The sequence below is a fragment of the Fukomys damarensis genome, unplaced genomic scaffold (assembly GCF_012274545.1).
Source record: "Fukomys damarensis isolate Sample0158 unplaced genomic scaffold, DMR_v1.0_HiC HiC_scaffold_9, whole genome shotgun sequence".
In the NCBI taxonomy this organism is placed as follows: domain Eukaryota; kingdom Metazoa; phylum Chordata; class Mammalia; order Rodentia; family Bathyergidae; genus Fukomys; species Fukomys damarensis.
In genome coordinates, this window is record NW_022900921.1 from 10,536,143 (window position 1) to 10,553,479 (window position 17,337).

Consider the following 17,337-nt stretch of genomic DNA (forward strand, 5'->3'; position numbering starts at 1 on the left):
CAAAATGAACAGACATTTATCAGACAAAGAAGTAAAAGCAGCAAGTAAATATATGAAAAAATGTTCCATATCACTGATCATTCGAGAGATGCAGATGAAAACAACACTGAGGTTCCCCCTCACCCCACAAAGAATGGCTGCTATCAAGAAATCACACAATAATAAATGTTGGCGGGGTTGTGGGGAGAAAGGAACCCTTCTCCATTGTTGGTGGGAGTGCAGACTGGTGCAACCACTGTGGAAATCAATATGGAGATACCTCAAAGAGCTTGGACTGGGGGTTCCATTTGACCCAGCCATCCCTCTGCTGGGTATCTTTCCAAAAGAACTAAAAGAATCATATCACAGAGAAGTATGTACACCCTTGTTTATAGCGGCACAGTTTGTAATAGCTAAAACTTGGAAACAGCTCATTTGCCCATCCGTTGCAAACTGGATAAAGAAGATGTGGTTTTTCTATAAAATGGAATATTACTCAGCCACAAAGAACGAGAAAATAGATTCATTCATAGGAAAATGGGTACATATTGAGGATATACTCCTAAGTGAAATAAATAAGGCACACATGTGTAAATACCAAATAGATTCTCTGGTGTGAATAATCTGCAATAATACAGAAGATCCTAATAAGATTACTGACATTGAGAAATGGGAAGAAAGGAGCTAAAGGCGTAGGGAAGGTGGGATGGGTAGGGGAAGGGTAATAAAGGAAAAGAAAAAAATGTGAGATAATGAAAAGATGGAAACAAAGTGTTTATAGATGGGGAAGGGAGGAGGGGGTGAAGGGAGGGCAGGGACAAAGGGAAAAAATGAGAACCAAGACTTGTCACGTAAGAGGTACAAGATCCCAACAATGAATGTAACTGTACTGTATACCTAAAATGTACCAATAAACTCAAAGCTGAAAAAAAAAAAGCCAAGGCCATACAAAAATGAATTTCTGTGACTATGTTCCAGTAACACTTTGCTTACAGATCTAAGCAGCTGGCTATTGTTTGATCCTCTGAACATGAGTAGCTAAGTCCTGATCTCATGGTGTCTCTGCTGTTCCACTTGCATATAAATGTTGCTGCACCCTCTCCTTCCCCCATGGAAATAGGAGGTTAGTCTTTCTTAGTCTGTGGACTGGACTGAATCTCCATCTTCACAGACCTTCAGGACGAAGGGAAGAGGGACATGGGGAAAGGATGGTGGTGATATGTCAAGCCTGTGACCTCCATAGTCTTGGGGAACCAAAAGCAGAAAGGACTTGAAGCTCTTTGTTCAACATTGGCTCTCTGGAGTCTGGGGGATGTGAGGCTGTCCTTGTCTGGAGCATTAACATCACAAAAGCCTCTGTGAGGTCACTGCCAGCCCGTGGGACAGAGACATTCAAACAGAAGACATCACACTTTTGGAGTTGTATGACCTTTATTATTTAAACCGTAATTGGCTGAATGGAGATGCTTTTCTGAGCCCAGCTCTCCATTGTTGTTATAGCTCCCTGCTCTGGCTCCTATCTAAATGGGTTTGGCTTCAAAGATGATGGTCTCCATTGTCTCAGATGTCATGGTGCCGCTGATCTCCAGCTCCTGGCCACCCTGGCCTTTATCCACCTTTGTCTCTATGTTGCACTTCTCCACTTTCTTTGCCACGATGTCTTCTTCTTTGTCACGTGAGATGAGAGCTGCTTTTGAACTCGGCACAGTTATAAAGTTCCTCAAAAAAGAGCTGATTTTACTTGATTTCTTGCTTAAAGAGCCTGAACTGGTCATAGATCGTCTCTTCCCCAGTTTGTGAGAGGTCCTGGACTCCTTGGTGGAGGAGCTGTGGCTGAAACTTTTGTGAGGGGAGCCATGTCCCCTGCCCCTTACATTGCTCAACCCCGTTTCTTTTCTTTCCTCTGTCTTGTGCCCATGGCCAGACACAGACCGGTGGGAGGATGATTTCCGGCTTTTGTCCCCACCTGTCCTGTGGTGGTGACTTTCACCTGTCCTGTGTTGATGTGAAGATTTCCTGCTGACATTTCTGTCCTTCTTTTCTCTTCTTTCCCTTTTTGTCTTCTTGGCTTCAGCATTGACCTGGGGAGCCTTCTGGCTGCCATCCCGTTCGCACATGTAGCCTTCGCTCTGCAAGGTTGATACAAGGGGTGCCACTACAGACCCTTCATCTTTTTCCGGCACAGGTGCCATGGTCGTCATGGCACCTGCAAAAACCATGTTCACACTATTGTCCCGGGAGACGCCAGTAGCCCCTGCAGTAAAGGAGGCGCCTGCTGAGGAGGTACTGGCAGCGCCCACCAGCACCATGTGGACATCAGATGAGGATATGCTGGCAGCGGCTGCCATGGCCTTGCTGGATCCGCCTTCTCCTGTATCCTTGGTGGCTGTCCCCGCCATGGCCATGGTTGCCTGACCTGAGCCTGTGGACTTGGCTGCTGCCATGCTCATAGCACCAGCTGTGGGCCCCGTCACTGTCCCTGCCATTGCCATGCCTGCTGTAGGGCCGGTGCTTGCCCCAAGAACTGCAATACCACTCTTTGTTCCTGCTGTTTCTGCTTTGGATGATCCTGCAGAAGCGTGATGGATTCCTTCTCCCCCTGCATAAGCCGAAGAGGTGGCTCCACGGACCTCAGGAAGCTTCAGAATCCTAGAATCCCGATCCCCTTCTCCATGGAGGTCTGAACCCTATGCCAAAAATGTGGAGAGGGAACAGGTGAGACAAAGAAAACAAAGTCAGAAGCGTCTAATGCTCCCATCCTGGAGCTGAGCAACTCAAGGGCTTACGCTAGAACCCTTGAAATCATCACCTCTCAGCTCCCATTTATCACAAGACCCCCTAATTATTAACAGTGTTCTGCACAAAAAAGTTAGTCTCCTAGAAGTAGAGAACAGAGTAGCGACTATCGGAACCTGGGGAGAGTGTGTACCTTACGGGTGCCAGGTGGAGTTGGATGGGAGGATTAACACAGCGTTCTGAGTCCTAGTAGGATAACTTGGTTGACAAAAATTAGCTGTATATTTCAGAAACCAATAAAGAGGATTTTGACTATACCAGGCATAAAGGTAAAGGTAATGCTTAAGGTAATGTTACCCTGATGTGATTATTACACATTGTATATAAGCATTGAAATATCACACTGTACTATATAAATATGTCAGTTACTATGCGTCACTTAAAGTATAAAAACATGTATTTTAAAAATGTTCCACGCCAGGCGTGGTGGCGCATGCCTATAATCACAGCTCTCAGGAGGCTGAGGCAGGAGGATCGCTGTGACTTTGAGACCAGCCTGGGCTGCACAGTGAGTTCCAGAGCAGAGCAGTATGAACTGCATAGTGAGACCCTGTCTCAAAAAACAAAACAAAACAAAAAAAGTTCTGTAATGAATGGGATCAAGTGTAAAATGTTTAAGAGATTGGGCCGTCAGGATGTTGTAGAAGTGGTTACAGCACTGGGTATGAGATTATATAGTTGATACCTAAGATGTTTGACAATGGGCCTTCGACTGCATTTTGGAGAAGCACTTGAATTTCCCAGGGTGCTAAGCACCCTCATGGTAGTTCATGGGCCCTGAGCCCTTTCAAATGCAGCACATCTCCTAGCACCCAGAGTCCTTAGGACCTGCTTTGGGATTCTCTTCCTGAGCACCCTGCCCCACTTCCCTGAGGCTCCAGTTGCTCACCAGTAGGCTCTTGTCCTCAGGAGAGGCTGCATCCCCAGTCCGAACCGTGAGGGTACTGCTGCAGCTGTCAACCGGTGGCCTCAGGAGATAAACAAGCTTTTCCCAGTAGCGGAAGAGATCTTCGCGGGTATCTGAGGAGGGGCACAGCTGCAGGTAGAAAGTCCGGCCTGTGGCGAGCTTCAGGCGCAGCTGCTGTTTCTCGTGGTCATGGATGGAGATCTTGACAAACTTCAAGGGAAGTAGCCTGGTGAGCTCTAGAGTCTTCTTGGGCTTCTGACTTCTTTTCTTGGTGAGCAGGCTGCATCTGGTGTGTTCTTCACCGACCTTAGCTGGCCGGGCCAGCAGCATGACATCAGGTAGTGGCAGAATGGGGCTGGTGGACGCGATGCACACAGTCACCATCCGGACGCGGTTGTGTACATCCATCACCTCTCCCTTTTTGCTTATCTGGATAAAGTCGCTCTCGAACATGGGCGCGTACTTGAAGATCTCGTACTCGCCTCCCTTGTACAGTTGTCGCTGCAGGTCCCCCATGGAGGTATGAAACACGCCCATCGAGCGGTAGCTGTGGGCTGTGTGGTAAGGTAGCACATGTTCACTGCTTAGGGTTCTCTTCACTTCAGACATCTTTGCGAGCTACAAATCGAGTCCCCGAGAGAGGGAGGGAAGGCAACATACCATCTCCCTGCAAGGCTGCTGCCTACTTCTCTTCACACCACTGCATTTATCCTCTGCTGTCCTTTGTGACTTGTCACCATCACATACCCCTTTGTCCCATCCTCCAAGTAACCACCCCTCAAGACTGCTTCAGCAGCCCTTCCAAAAATAATAATAAAAAAACCCACCTACCACCTCCACAGGGTACAGGCCGGCCCTGCCAGGGGGTATTCTTTTTAATTGGAGAAGGTAGAATACTCTCTTCAATGAAACTGTTGGGTTGCTAAATTTATGAAACAGTTGTTTTGTAAATATCTAGGTTGTACACATCTGGTTTTATTGTTTTGTAACAGAAGGAATCAGTAAGCGACACAGAGAGACAGCAGAATGGAAGTAAAATAATAAATTTACTTACCGATAAGGGTCGATCGCACACAAGCCGTGCCTAGATCGACAACGCAGCGGGTTACAACTCCTCCTTTTATAGGGTTTCACAGCCCTGACTTCATTCTCACAGTTCAAAGCACGGTCACAGAATAGTTAATCCTTTCAACCCAGACATAACAGCTCTTTGCAGTTGGGGAGTGTACCTTGAAGATTTGCCTAGTTATCTATTCTAGTCCACAGGAAAGGGGAGTGTTCAGGGTCAGGGGAGCAAACGTTAGCAATGGGTTCTTTCATTTAGACACTCTTAGGATCAGGGGGCTTCAGTCTCTCAGGGAGCTCAAGACCTTGCTGTGCCCTGTTATCTCAAGGTCAGACCAATGCCTCATTCAGCAATTATTGCCATTGGTGCCCATCAGTTTTCAGCTCAACAAACTAACTTCTGTTAGAGAAGCAGAAGCCACTTTACATTGTAACACTTCATAGGGTTTTGCTGTTTATAAAAGTTTTCCCTAACAGTTTCAGGCATGCCTCCAAGGACTATCTTTCTGCAAAAACATTCTCCCTTCAGATGAATTACTTTCTGGAGCCAAAAGCCTAGAGGTGCAAGCACAGGGATCCGATCTAGATCCCTAACACTTCCTGGGCCTGTAAGTAGCACAGTTCAGACAGGCACTCAGTCAATGCTGGGCAAATGGTAACAGTGCAGAGAAGCTTCCGCTGCCCGTCAGAACCAGTGTGATTATCAGATACAGTGGTGGCCAGGATATAGACAATTTTCTCAGTATTTTGTTTTCAGGAGGTTAATTTTTCAAAAACATAGCTTTAGGAAGGGGAATCAGGCTCAGCGTTGTCTTGCTCAGGGGCAGAGTACAGAGCCACATTCGCAGCTGGGCCTTATGACTCAGGTCAGAGCTTTTTCTCTGCCTCAGGCACGATGCCCAACTGGTACCATCTTGTTCTACACAAGCAGAGAGATGTGGCAGGAAGCGCAATGCTTGGGGACTTGCTAGGAACCACAGGAATTCACAGAGGTCTTGAATCACCATAGGATTTCCCACACCGATGTATCTGCTCACTCTTGATAAAGCATTGACGTTTTGTTTCTTTGAAGAGCTCTTCCGAGAAATTGTGGCAAAGACATCTTTGTGGATTTTTTTTTTAACTTTGCACAAAGCGATAAATCCAAATTCCACCTCCCCCAGTTTTTTAAAAAAAAACTACTTCTGAAATCAGTACACATCCTTCTAACTCAGTGATTACTATGCACAGGTCTTGAGGTCTTATATGCCAAACGCAGAATGTTCTTTTTTCTGTCCCACTTTCCTACTGCTGTGCCTACCGCATTACAGCTTTATAAACAATGTGAACTTACTTATGCCAGCAGAGATCCATCCTTCCTTATATGTATTGAACAGAATTTAATGAGCAAGTATATTGTTTGAGACCAGCTGGAAAAGGGAGATACAAAAATAAAGTTCTTTGTCACAGAAGATCGCAAAGTTTTTGTCCACAGCTGTTGAGTTACTTTTCCAAGAAAGGAAAAAAAAAGTGGCTTATATTGATATTGTACTATAAAGAGATAATCACTAAAAGTCAGTATTATCAGGTTTAAAAGTAAGAACTTGGTTTTCTCTATGTATATGTTAGAATCTGTTTCTTTTTATTTTACTGGTGCACTTCAGATGTACATAACGATCATGCTCATCACAGGGAATTCATACTGGTACGTGCCATATTGTGCTGCTGCTTTTTTCCATTCTCCTCCCTTCCCTTCATCCCCCCTCCCCTCTTTATCTACAAAAGCCTTATTTCCATGTTTTCCTTCCATTCTTTTTCTTTCTTGTCCCTTTTATCCTTTCCTTCTCCCTCTCCCTTATTCCTCTTCTCATCTGAACATTTTCTTCCTATTTCCCAATATCAATTACACATTTTTGTCCTTATTTATGCTTTTGGTTTCTCATACCATGCAAAGAAACATGCAAAATTCATACAGGTGTATCCAATTTATTTCACATGAGTATGGTCTCAAAAAAATAAAAAGAGTATGGTCTCAAGGTGCATCCATTTAGCTAGAAATGTCTTGAGTTTATCTTTTTTATGGCAGAGCAGTACTCCATTATGCAAAAACAAACAAACAAATAAAAAACCCCAATCTTTATCCATTCATCAGTTGATGGCATTTAGCTATTACAAACTGTGCCACTACAAACACAGATGCACATATATCAATGTGGTATGATGCTTTTAATTCTTTCCCCAAGTAGGGGAATAGCTTGGTTGAATGGAATCTCTAGTTTTAGTATTTTGAGGAATCGTCACCCTGATTTCCACAGTCGTTGCACCACTCTGCACTCCCACCAACAGCAGAGAAGGGTTCCTTTTTTCCGCATATCCCAGCCAGCATTTGTCGTTGGTTGATTTCTTGATAACAGCCATTCTTTCTGCAGTGAGGTGGAATCTCAGTGTTGTTTTCATCTGCATCTCTCAAATGATCAGTGATGTTGAACATTTTTTCATATATTTATTTGCCATTTCTACTTCTTCATCTGAGAAATGTCTGTTCATTTCAGATGCGTAGTCTTTTGGGGGGGGTCTGATATTTTGAGTTCTTCACATATTCCAGGTATTAGTCGTTTGTCTGAGCAACAACTGGCAAAAAATTTTTCCCATACTGTGGGTTGGATATTAATATCACATATAAGATATTAAAGCATACAGTCTCATGAATCAAATTTAATCATTACAATGAGAGTAATCACATATTACTGAGAACTTAATATTAGCCAGGCATGATGCTAACCATTTTAAATTTTTTAAAAGTTTTGATCTTCATAGGAGCCCTATAAGTTATAGGTACAAATATTAGCCCTGATTTATAGAGGAGGAAATTAAGGCTTGGAGAAGTTAAGCAGAGAAGTGAAGCACTGACTTTACCATTGTCATGAGACAAAATGATATGAAAATCCCAAAATATGGCAATGGATAAATTCTACTAGACTGAGTCACCTTAATGGAACTCTACTACAGATGTATAAATTCACCCATTCGTTCATTTAATACTATCTGGTGCAGAATTTGTGCTGAGAACCCAGAAGTGGAAAAAAAGACAAAATTTCCTGGTCCCATGGAGCTTGTACACGGGCAGTGATTTAGTGAATTATATGGTGTGTCCCTGCTGATGAGGGCTGCAGAGAAACATCAGTGGGTATGTAGGATGGAACTGCATGTGAGGCAGGGCAAGGGTTGTTAAGGAATGAGAAGTTACCTTTAGACAAAGACAAAAAGGAGGCCAGGGAAAACCCATGCAGAGGTGTGCCGGGAACAGCAAAAGGTCCTGCCCAGGAACCTCCACCTGTGCCTCGGGGAAGAGGCTGCTGTTGTATTTAAGGAACTCCAAGAAGGCCATGGGGACAAGAATGGAGTGAGTTGCGGGGAGAGTGGTTGAGATGAGGCTGAAAGGCAAGTGGGTGGTAGAGGAGTAGCTGTCAGGGAACTGACCTCGTAGAGAACTAGAAAGTCTTAGCTTTGCTCTGAATGGAAAACATTCAGGCCTATGCCCGGAAAGGATTCTGCTGGTCACCATATTGAAAGGAGATTGTAGTGGTTCCTCCCAGGAGGGGTAGAGCAGGGCAGTTCCTATGGTTGCAGGAAGAGGAGTAGGAAGCTCCCAGCTCACAGACACATGATTGAGTCATGTCTCAATATACTGCTGTTATACTGACATTAAACAATTTTCAATAAATATTAGTTTTTAAAAATTACAAGCCAAGCATGATGGTGCATGCCTGTGATCCCAGCACTCAGGAGGCTGAGGCAGGAGGATCACTGTGAGTTCGAGACCAACTGGACTATATAGTGAGTTCAGGGCCATCATGAATAGAGATACCCTGTCTCAAAACAAACAAAAATTTAAAAATGTCTTTTTTTCCCCCGAGCATTGGAGATTAAACCCAGAGCTTCATAGAAATTAGGGCCTATACTCCAACGGTGAGCTGCAAACCCAGCCCTATATTATATATTTTTGAACAAAAATTTCATGAGTGTGTGTGTTGTGTGTGTGTGTGTGTGTGTGTGTGTGTGTGTGTGTGTGTGTGAAAGGATACAAAAGAAACTGGTAGCAAGAGCTGCTCTGGGGCTCCTTGTCACCCGAGGGAAGTAACAGCATCAAGACTTTGTTTTTCAAGGTATTTCCTTTTATACTTTTCAGTTTTTGTTCCGCTACACATACTGGTTACATAAAAAGAAACAGCATTTTAGATTTATACGTTTATAAAAATATTGTGCCAGTAAAACTATCTTAAAATATTTGTTGATTTTCGGCCTTCATAGAGAAGGCAGTAAATAGCTTCATTTAAATTTAACTTGTATAAAATTTCAGAATTTTAGAATGAAAGTACAAAATAACATGCAACTTAATATGCTTATTTCTGAGACCGTGTAAAAATTCATTCTCCATGGGCCAGGGATTTAGCTGAGTGGTGGTGCTCCCTGCCTCACAAGTGCAAGTACCCGAGTTCAATCCCTGATTTAAAAAAAAAAAAAAAATTCATTCTCCATCCTAGAGTTTAAAGTCAGACTGGTCTCCAGCCAATTAAGTTATATTTGTTGATTGCTCACTATGTCCCGCATCATCAGGCTAAGAGGACTCAGGTTGTCAGAATATGTTTCAGAAATTTTAAACCACTCCTCTTATACAAATACAGAATGAATATGTGTCAAAGATGGAACTAATTCATTCATAGAGGAAGCAACAGGATGATAAGTCTGGATCAAAGGAGAATGAGAGGAACAGGCACTAGTATTAAAGAAGGAAAGTTAGTGTAATATTCCCAGGTTAATAGCAACTGGTTAAATTTCAGTGCAACAAAATCATAACCTATGGAGTTACTTTTCTTACAAAGGAAAGAATTTGCTTCTCTTCTAAATGGAGGCCCACACATTTTTATAGAACTTTTCAGAGTTGAGACTTCATTCAGTTACAGCTTTCCTGTGTTGAAAAATATTCTAAACTTAAATTGCAGTTCTGTGGCTATATTTAAAATCACCACACTGTACACTTAATGGATGAGTTTTACGGTACGTGAAATACATTTCATGAAAACCATTAAAAATAATGGATAGCAACACTTTAGGCCTGACTCACTGAACCAATTCCACTGTCTTCCTCATCTCCCAAATAATCATTGACTGGCCACTCGTGAGTACTTTTGTTTGTTTTATGCACAAGCTTCGGGTACTTTTTCTTATTGTTGTTGCAGTGCTGGGGTCTGAACCAGGGCCTTTGCACTAAGCTGCATCCCCAGTACTTTATGTGTATTTTATTTTGAGACAGGGTGTCTGTGCATTTCCACGTTGCCCAGGCTGAGCTCCGATCTGGGATATTCCTGCTTTAGCCTCCCAGAGTGCTGGGATTGCAGGTGTGCACCACCACGTCCAGAGGAGTACTTTTTCTTACCGAGAAATATAGTACAGCATATATAACCGTGTTCCTAATTTTGGACGGTTTATAGCTAATTAGGAGAACATATACTGAAGACACAGAGCAGAAAGCAGGGCAAATAAATACATGATGCAGTAATAGTGAATTAGCTGAGTGAAGGGTGAACCTAAGAGTATTTGTTACTCTATTTAAGACCTACAGTAACTGTTTTTGTTTTGTTGTGGGTTTTGGTTTTTTGTTTTTTGGTACCAGGAAATGGACTCAGGAACTTGCACTTGCAAGGCAGGCAGCAGAACCGCTGAGCTAAATCCTCGGCCCAACAGTAAGTTTTCTAAGAAGGAAAACTGTCAAACCCACAATTCTCCAGATAGTATTCTATACATTTTAAATTAGTGTAAAGTTGAAGAGATGGGATCATTATGAAAACCAAAAGTATTTGTAAAATACTAAGTATATATAGACGTGCTAAATATATAATGATATAATAGATATATAATAAATTTAGTAATAGCCATCTAGATAGCTAAAGTCTACACAGTTATGGTGGAAAGAGGTTTCATGTCAATAGCTTTTGCTATTATTTTGAAAGTCAAGGCAGAAAAGCGGCTATATATATCCTTTTCAGTGAGTATGCAACCTGCAGAGGGGAGCTGTTGTGAGCCAGGCAGGATGTGAGGGTGGGGAGATTTCCATACTGTACACAGTATGTACCTGTTGGGTAAACCCCCATGCCTAAAATATAAATGGGCTTTTATGTCAGTTGCTGCCAACTGAGGTGGCGTAGGATGAGCTGTGGTTACCTTGGGCATCTAAAACTTGAAGAAGCCAGCCTGATGTCTGCCTTACCTTCTGGCTGGCAGAAAAGACCACAGGCACCTAAAAGTTCCCCTGAGGGCTAGTTATGCAAATTAGCTTGCACCTGCCCTAGGTTTAAAAGGAAAATGCACTGGTATACATAAAAGAAGCTGACAGGTGGACAAAGTAATTTTGCTCTAAGCATTATAACCCTTTCTTCTTCCCCATCCTCCCTCTTGCTATTCTGTTCTTTTTTCTGCTTTGCTCAGCTGCCTTTAGCTCTATTCTAAACCAAAATTCCTCCCTGTTCATCACAGTTTTAGGGCTATTTCCTTCTTACTACTTCCTCTTTGGTTCTGCTTATCTCATGAAATGTCCCCCCTGAGCTCTATGTATTTATCTCTTGGCTGCTACATTGAAAAAAGATTGCAGCCAAACACAAAAATGATGAAACAGATAACTTAGAGATTAGAATAAAGATCAGAAACTATATTTAGAGGGGAAAGTGACTGAGTTAGGATCTGGGATAAAATGATTTTTGCAAGTAAATAGCAAATTTAACTTTGAGAAATATAAAAGAAATATTTTTTCTTTTTTTTTTTTTCCTCATTGAATTTATTGATACATTGTAGGTCTACAGTACAGTTACATTCATTACTAGGATCCTGTACCTTCACATGACAGGTCTTGGTTCTCATTTTTTCCCCTTGTCCTTGCCCTCCCTTCACCCCCTCTTCCCCTCCCCATTAACAAACTCTTTATTTCCATTTTTTCATTTTCTCATATTTTTCTTTTCCCTTATTTCCTTTTCCCTACCCTTCCCACTTTTGCTACACCTTTAGCCCTTTCTTCCTATTTCTCATTGTCAGTTATACCATTAGGATCTTATTTACAATTGTAGTTTTTCACACAGAAACCTCAGTATTTACATGTGTGCCTTATTTATTTCGCTTAAGAGTATGTCTTCATTATGCATGTATTTTCCTATGAATGACTAATTTCTCAATATAAAAGAAATATGAACAGGTATTATCATTATTGCTGAGTGGTGAAATTACAACTGATTTTTAGATTTTATTTGCTGACCTTTTCCCATCCTGTATGTGTATGCATATGTATATATATGTATATATACATATATGAATATAATTTTTGTAAATATCTATATATATGCATATATTTTTTAAAATAGCTCTCAGCTTCCTGGCCACCTCAGGCATCACTGGTCAAAGCAATGATTTCTGACACAGGATATTGTTTTCTTTTATTTAATATTAAAAATTAAAATATTTTCGGTCATTTTAAAATTACACATTAAAATGTGAAACACCAGTTCAACCTAATAGAAGTTTGAGATGTTGTAAACTTCCTGACATTGCCTTGTGTATGTACATATATGTTTAATATTGGTAATTTTTATTAGTGTAAAAGCAGGCTGATGCCATGCATATTATTCTTCCCTTTCCATCTTAACAGTGTTTCTTGTACTTCATTTTAGAAGTACATAGTACTTCTATGATACATAGTACTTCTATGATACATAGTAGATATACTTGATTTGTCTGCATGATCCTGTAATAGTCTGTTGTATGGATGAATACACCATAGATAAATTTGGACAGGCTCTCATTGATACACAGAAATTTCCATTAGGAAAAACACTGCCATGAATAATTTATACAGATACATCTCTGTAATCATCTTGTTTTTTTTTAAAATATTGATAGCACAAAAAGGAATAAGCTTTTATCATTTGCAGAAAAGACCATATAGTGACAAATATTCTAGGCTATTACTCTTAAAATAGATATTGATAAACTCGATTTAGTTTGCATGGGAACCCAAGGAAAATAAAGGCCTTCAAAACCAAAAAAGAGGACAGTAAAGGATCTCATTGGTGTAACGATAAGAGAGATCTGGAGATACATAAGAAGCGTGTTTGAGTATCCAAAAGATGGTCCCTGTCACAGAGAAAAGGGACTCTGCATTTGTGTAAGACTTAAGTCTCACTTTTGCTCCTGGAGCGTGAACAGCCAAGAGACTTCCACGATGCTGGGCTCAGAAGCTCAGCGAGGCTCCAGGAGCTTGTCGGACAGCGAGAGTCACCCAGGAAGGAACACACCAGGCAAGTTAGCAAATAGACCTGTATTAGTCTGGCCAGACGGCACTCCCGAAGCCAAGTAGCTCAGAGAGGCAGCTAGCTCAGAAACAGAAGCCATTTTATATAGGGCTAAGGGGGGTGGGGGGTTACACTTAAAACTTACAGGAAGAGGACAAAGGCAAAGAATCAGTTGATCTGAGCTAGTGGTCATCGAGCATATATTCGACCGTTATGTAATAATGATCAGCAGATCGATTATCCATTATTCCATTTACAACTTAGATTATAATGTTCAGAACATTCAACTACAGGCAAGCAAGGAGTGGCGTGATTTATATTGGGTCTCTGTGTTCACTACAGTTTCCATTTAGTTTCCCAGCTACTTCAAAGCAGTTACCTAACAATTCGCAATTAATTTCTTACCTTTCAGGTGAAGCTTTTTACCTATAAATGCATACTATCATTTTAGTTTAAATTTCCATTATTACTAAAACAAAGACCCATGCTAGCCAGTGATAGCTTCAGACAACCAAATGTCCCATTGCCGTGGCTGCAGTGATTAAGTTGCATGTGAATATGTTCCTAAGGTAAGCCGGTGATTCACAATGTTGGGACTGTCACTGAAACTGCGAGGAAAGAAAATCCAGTTCTGCTGACAAAATGTCAACCTGTAATAGCTGGCGGCCATCTTGCTGCCGTGGAGGACAACCGTTCTTCGTGGGAAGCTGGCACAGAACTAAGGAGTGACAAGCACAGTTTCTGATATCATTGCTTAAGTATGTGCATTCAGCAGTACCAGGATGCACTGGTGTGTTTTTTTTAATTATAGGATATTAAATAAGACTTTCTCAACTCATCTTCATTGGAGGCTCCAAAGCTGTCTAAAATATAATTAAAGGAAACAAGTACATAGGTACCCAGCAGTGGGATTCTATATCCTCCACACTTGACACAAGAAGAGACAAAACCAGTTCTTCCTGTAATAGTGTTCACCCACCCCCGGTCCTTAGAAAACAAGACTTGAGCAGCCAAGAGAGGCGGTTCCAGGATTGCTGTGTGTTTCCTCTCACAACCAGGGAGGGTGGGGACCAGGGGAGGAATCAGTGGAGGAGGCCTTCAAAGAATGACTCTGAGCCTGATACAAGTCTCAGAGTTTTGGAAATCTAAGGGCTCCTGCTTGGAAGAAGATAATAGCGAGAGCTGCTTATCTGGGATCTCAGGAGAAGGAGCTGTTCTTGGGATAAGCAGTATGACCTGCAATGGCAGGATGAAAATGCCTGAGGTTTCCAGGGTCCAACAAACCGTGGACAGGAATACATGGCATCTGGCTCATTTTCAGGGACATTTCACTCCGAGGACAACCTAGTGGGCAGTGGAATCCAAAACAGTTGGGGACAGGTGGGAAAGTGGCCGGCAGAACCCAAAGTCTGAAGGTTGAGTTCATTGGCTGGTTAGATTGACATCACACATAAAGGAAACAGCTCCCGAAGCCCTCAGCTGAAAAAGAGCGTTACTTTGACTATGTGCTTAGAGTCTTGATTATTACACTGAACTACGCTGTCTCTTCTTAACTTGGGAACTTTCAAACATATACATGTATATCATTGTAAGGAGAAGGGAGTAATGAACCCCCAGGTTTTTTAGTAATTCAACTTCAGTCATTGCCAACTCAGGAGCATTTTCCATTTCTCTCCCCACCTGTTTCTCCCTCTCTGCTGGATTAAAATGAAGCAAATTTCAGACATCTGATTGTGTTATCAATCATTTACAAAATAAGGGTTATCTTTTAACATGATTACAGTGCTAATAGCACACCTTAAAAATTGATATTTATCCGTATAAACAAGTAGCAACTGTGCAAAGTTTCCCAGTTGTCTCGTCATATCTTTGTGTAGTCGATTTGTCTTTTACTCCAAATCCTAAGTCCTCGCGGTTGTGATGAAGTCCTTTTTTCATCTGTACGTTCCCTTCCAGTTTATTTCTTACAGAGCACCAGGTAATTAGTCCTCAGTGTTCTGTGTCTTCTGGACATCCCCAGTTAGAACTCCGTCTTGTCATTTGCCACATTCCCTTATCTTTCATATTTCCTACAAATGCAAGAGTCTTGCAAAAAAAAGAAAAAAAAAATCAAACGTGAATCTAACCAAGCCTCTACTCAGACTTGTGCGTGGGCGGTTTGTGTACTTCCTTTTGTACCGCCTCAGGAGACAGTGTCTGGTCTGGTTGCCTCTCTTTGCGATGTTAAAGATGGGACGGTGTGTTTCAATGTTGTCAGTTTTCCCACTGGCTTTGCACATGGCGATTTTAGTGGTCATTAAATCTTCACAGTTCCAATCTTCTATCATTCATCCTTCATTTATTCACTTCTCCAAAGAAAGACTACCTCATTCAATATTTGATTGCCAGACATATAGTTCTCAGGAAAATACAGGCTTTTTGTTTTCAGCCTTAAAAATAATAAGTTAGATCTTCGCTAGGCTCTAAAAGTGATCTGTGGTTTGAATTTTTTCCAATTATTTTATGAACCCGTGATTTTAATATTTTTGCTGCTGTTCAGTTTTTTGCAGTTATTATTCCTTTTGATTCCTTAATGGTTCTATCTTTGGCCAGTAGGCACTTTCTGAACTGTGTCTCCTGTGAACTGAACTTTTAAACCAAAACAAAAAAAGAACCTATTTGTTTTGAAGAAGAACATTGGCCTTTTTAAAGTTACATTTAAGAGTGAATAAAGACTAATCCCAGCAAGTTGTTTTGAAGGCTGTATGGGCAAGAAAATAAAATTATTTATAATTGTATTCCTTAGAGAGTTGGCAAATAAAAGACTCTGTAACTGTTACAATAGCTTCAGCTACTTTGCTTTTCCAGGTGAGAACACTCCAGGAAATCCATAAATGTTTTAATTTAAACCAACTAGGCACAAAGCTAGCCTTCCCAGTGGGATGTATAGTGTGATTTGAGGAAGTAGTACATAGTATTAGTTAGAATTAGGTTTGCTGCTAATGACAAAAATGCAAAACAGTGGGTCTTAGAAAATAATTTATTTCTTTTTACATTAAAAAAAAAAGTAAACCATGGAAGATCCATGGTCGTCCAGACCACAAGCTCTTTCTGTCATATACATTCCATTTTCCTCAACAATCAACTGCCACCTCGCCCTATGGAATAGCTGCTCTAGCTGCAGCCGGTACATCACCATTCTAAACAGCAGGAAGGAGGATAAAGGGAAGAAAAAGGAATTGAAGATTCCCATTAAAGATACTTCCGCTTTCCTATAGTCTGTTGGTCAGAAAAGAGTCACATGAGTACACAGAATTACAATGGAGGATGAAAAATGTAGTCTATACTCTGGTTGGCCAAATGTCCAGGTAAACTTCAGGATGTCTATTATTTCCAAAAGGAGAAGAAATGAAAATGCATATTGAGGAAAATAGCAATCCCTACCTCAAGGCCATATTTTTAAAGGCACCACCTCTTTTGTGCAGTATATTTCCACATATGCCTTAAGATGTCAGAATGGGGAGATCATTTAAAATATTCTCTATGGGCCAAGGATTTGGCTCAGTGGTTCCACCACCTGCATCACAAGTGCAAGGACCCAAGTTTGATCCCCTGTACCAAAAATAAAATAAAATATTCTCTACATCTTCCTTCCTGAGTATTGTGATAACGTGAGAATGTCAAACATATGAAATAAAATTAAGATATTGTCTGGTAATTATGTTCAAAAATGAACTTTAGAGAGTTGCACTCTTATACAGCAATAACGGTCATTTTGTTGCATTACCTGTCCCTGTCCATCTGCTTACACTAGGACGTCTTGGTTATTCACTGCATGGGAGATGTGAGTGTCACATCTGCACTTCAGCTGTGCCCTGACTCTAAAGCGGGATCCATGACTGGCACTCATGCCTCAGGGAATGTCTGGGATTCAGTCCTCAAGGGACCTCCCTCCTTGGAGAGGCTGGCGATCCAGAACAGCAAGTAAGTCGCTTGCAGAAAATCAGTAAGTGACAGGGCTGGGATCCCAACACAAACTCTTCTGTGTCCATTTTGTGACTCTGAGGGATCTGCTTAATTTCTGCTCTTCCACAAAATTTCAGGATAACAACAACAACAAAAAGCAATCATTTACATGTATCACAGAGTAACTTCTATGGGCTTTAATTTGTTACTAAATAATAAACCAGTATATTTCTGTTAAGAGGTGTATGCACATTGTCTCTTTTATTTGTCGCTCCCAATTTGGTGATTATACAGTCAATAAATATTTCTTTGTCTTTTTTTTTTTTTTTT

General features: G+C 41.3%; 2 protein-coding genes across 2 annotated transcripts in view; one reads left to right on the forward strand and one right to left on the reverse strand.

The window, feature by feature from the left end:
* Positions 1-17,337, forward strand: part of Itk (IL2 inducible T cell kinase) — a 95,091-nt gene that overhangs the window by 15,087 nt on the left and 62,667 nt on the right. The gene's annotated exons all lie outside the window — the stretch shown is intronic.
* Fam71b (family with sequence similarity 71 member B) lies at positions 1,472-4,291 on the reverse strand. The gene is made up of 2 exons (XM_010622286.2): positions 3,665-4,291; positions 1,472-2,666 (listed from the first exon to the last, which is right to left on the reverse strand). Exons 1-2 carry the CDS (start codon positions 4,289-4,291, stop codon positions 1,500-1,502), a joined length of 1,794 nt encoding a protein of 597 aa, XP_010620588.1. The 3' UTR covers positions 1,472-1,499.

Excerpts from the sequence above, each read along its gene's own strand:
- Fam71b (XM_010622286.2), bottom strand. The coding sequence starts at position 4,291 with ATGTCTGAAGTGAAGAGAACCCTAAGCAGTGAACATGTGCTACCTTAC. Across the intron at positions 2,667-3,664 it reads CTGAGGACAAGAGCCTACTG|GGTTCAGACCTCCATGGAGA; the intron begins GTGAGCAACTGG and ends TTTTTGGCATAG.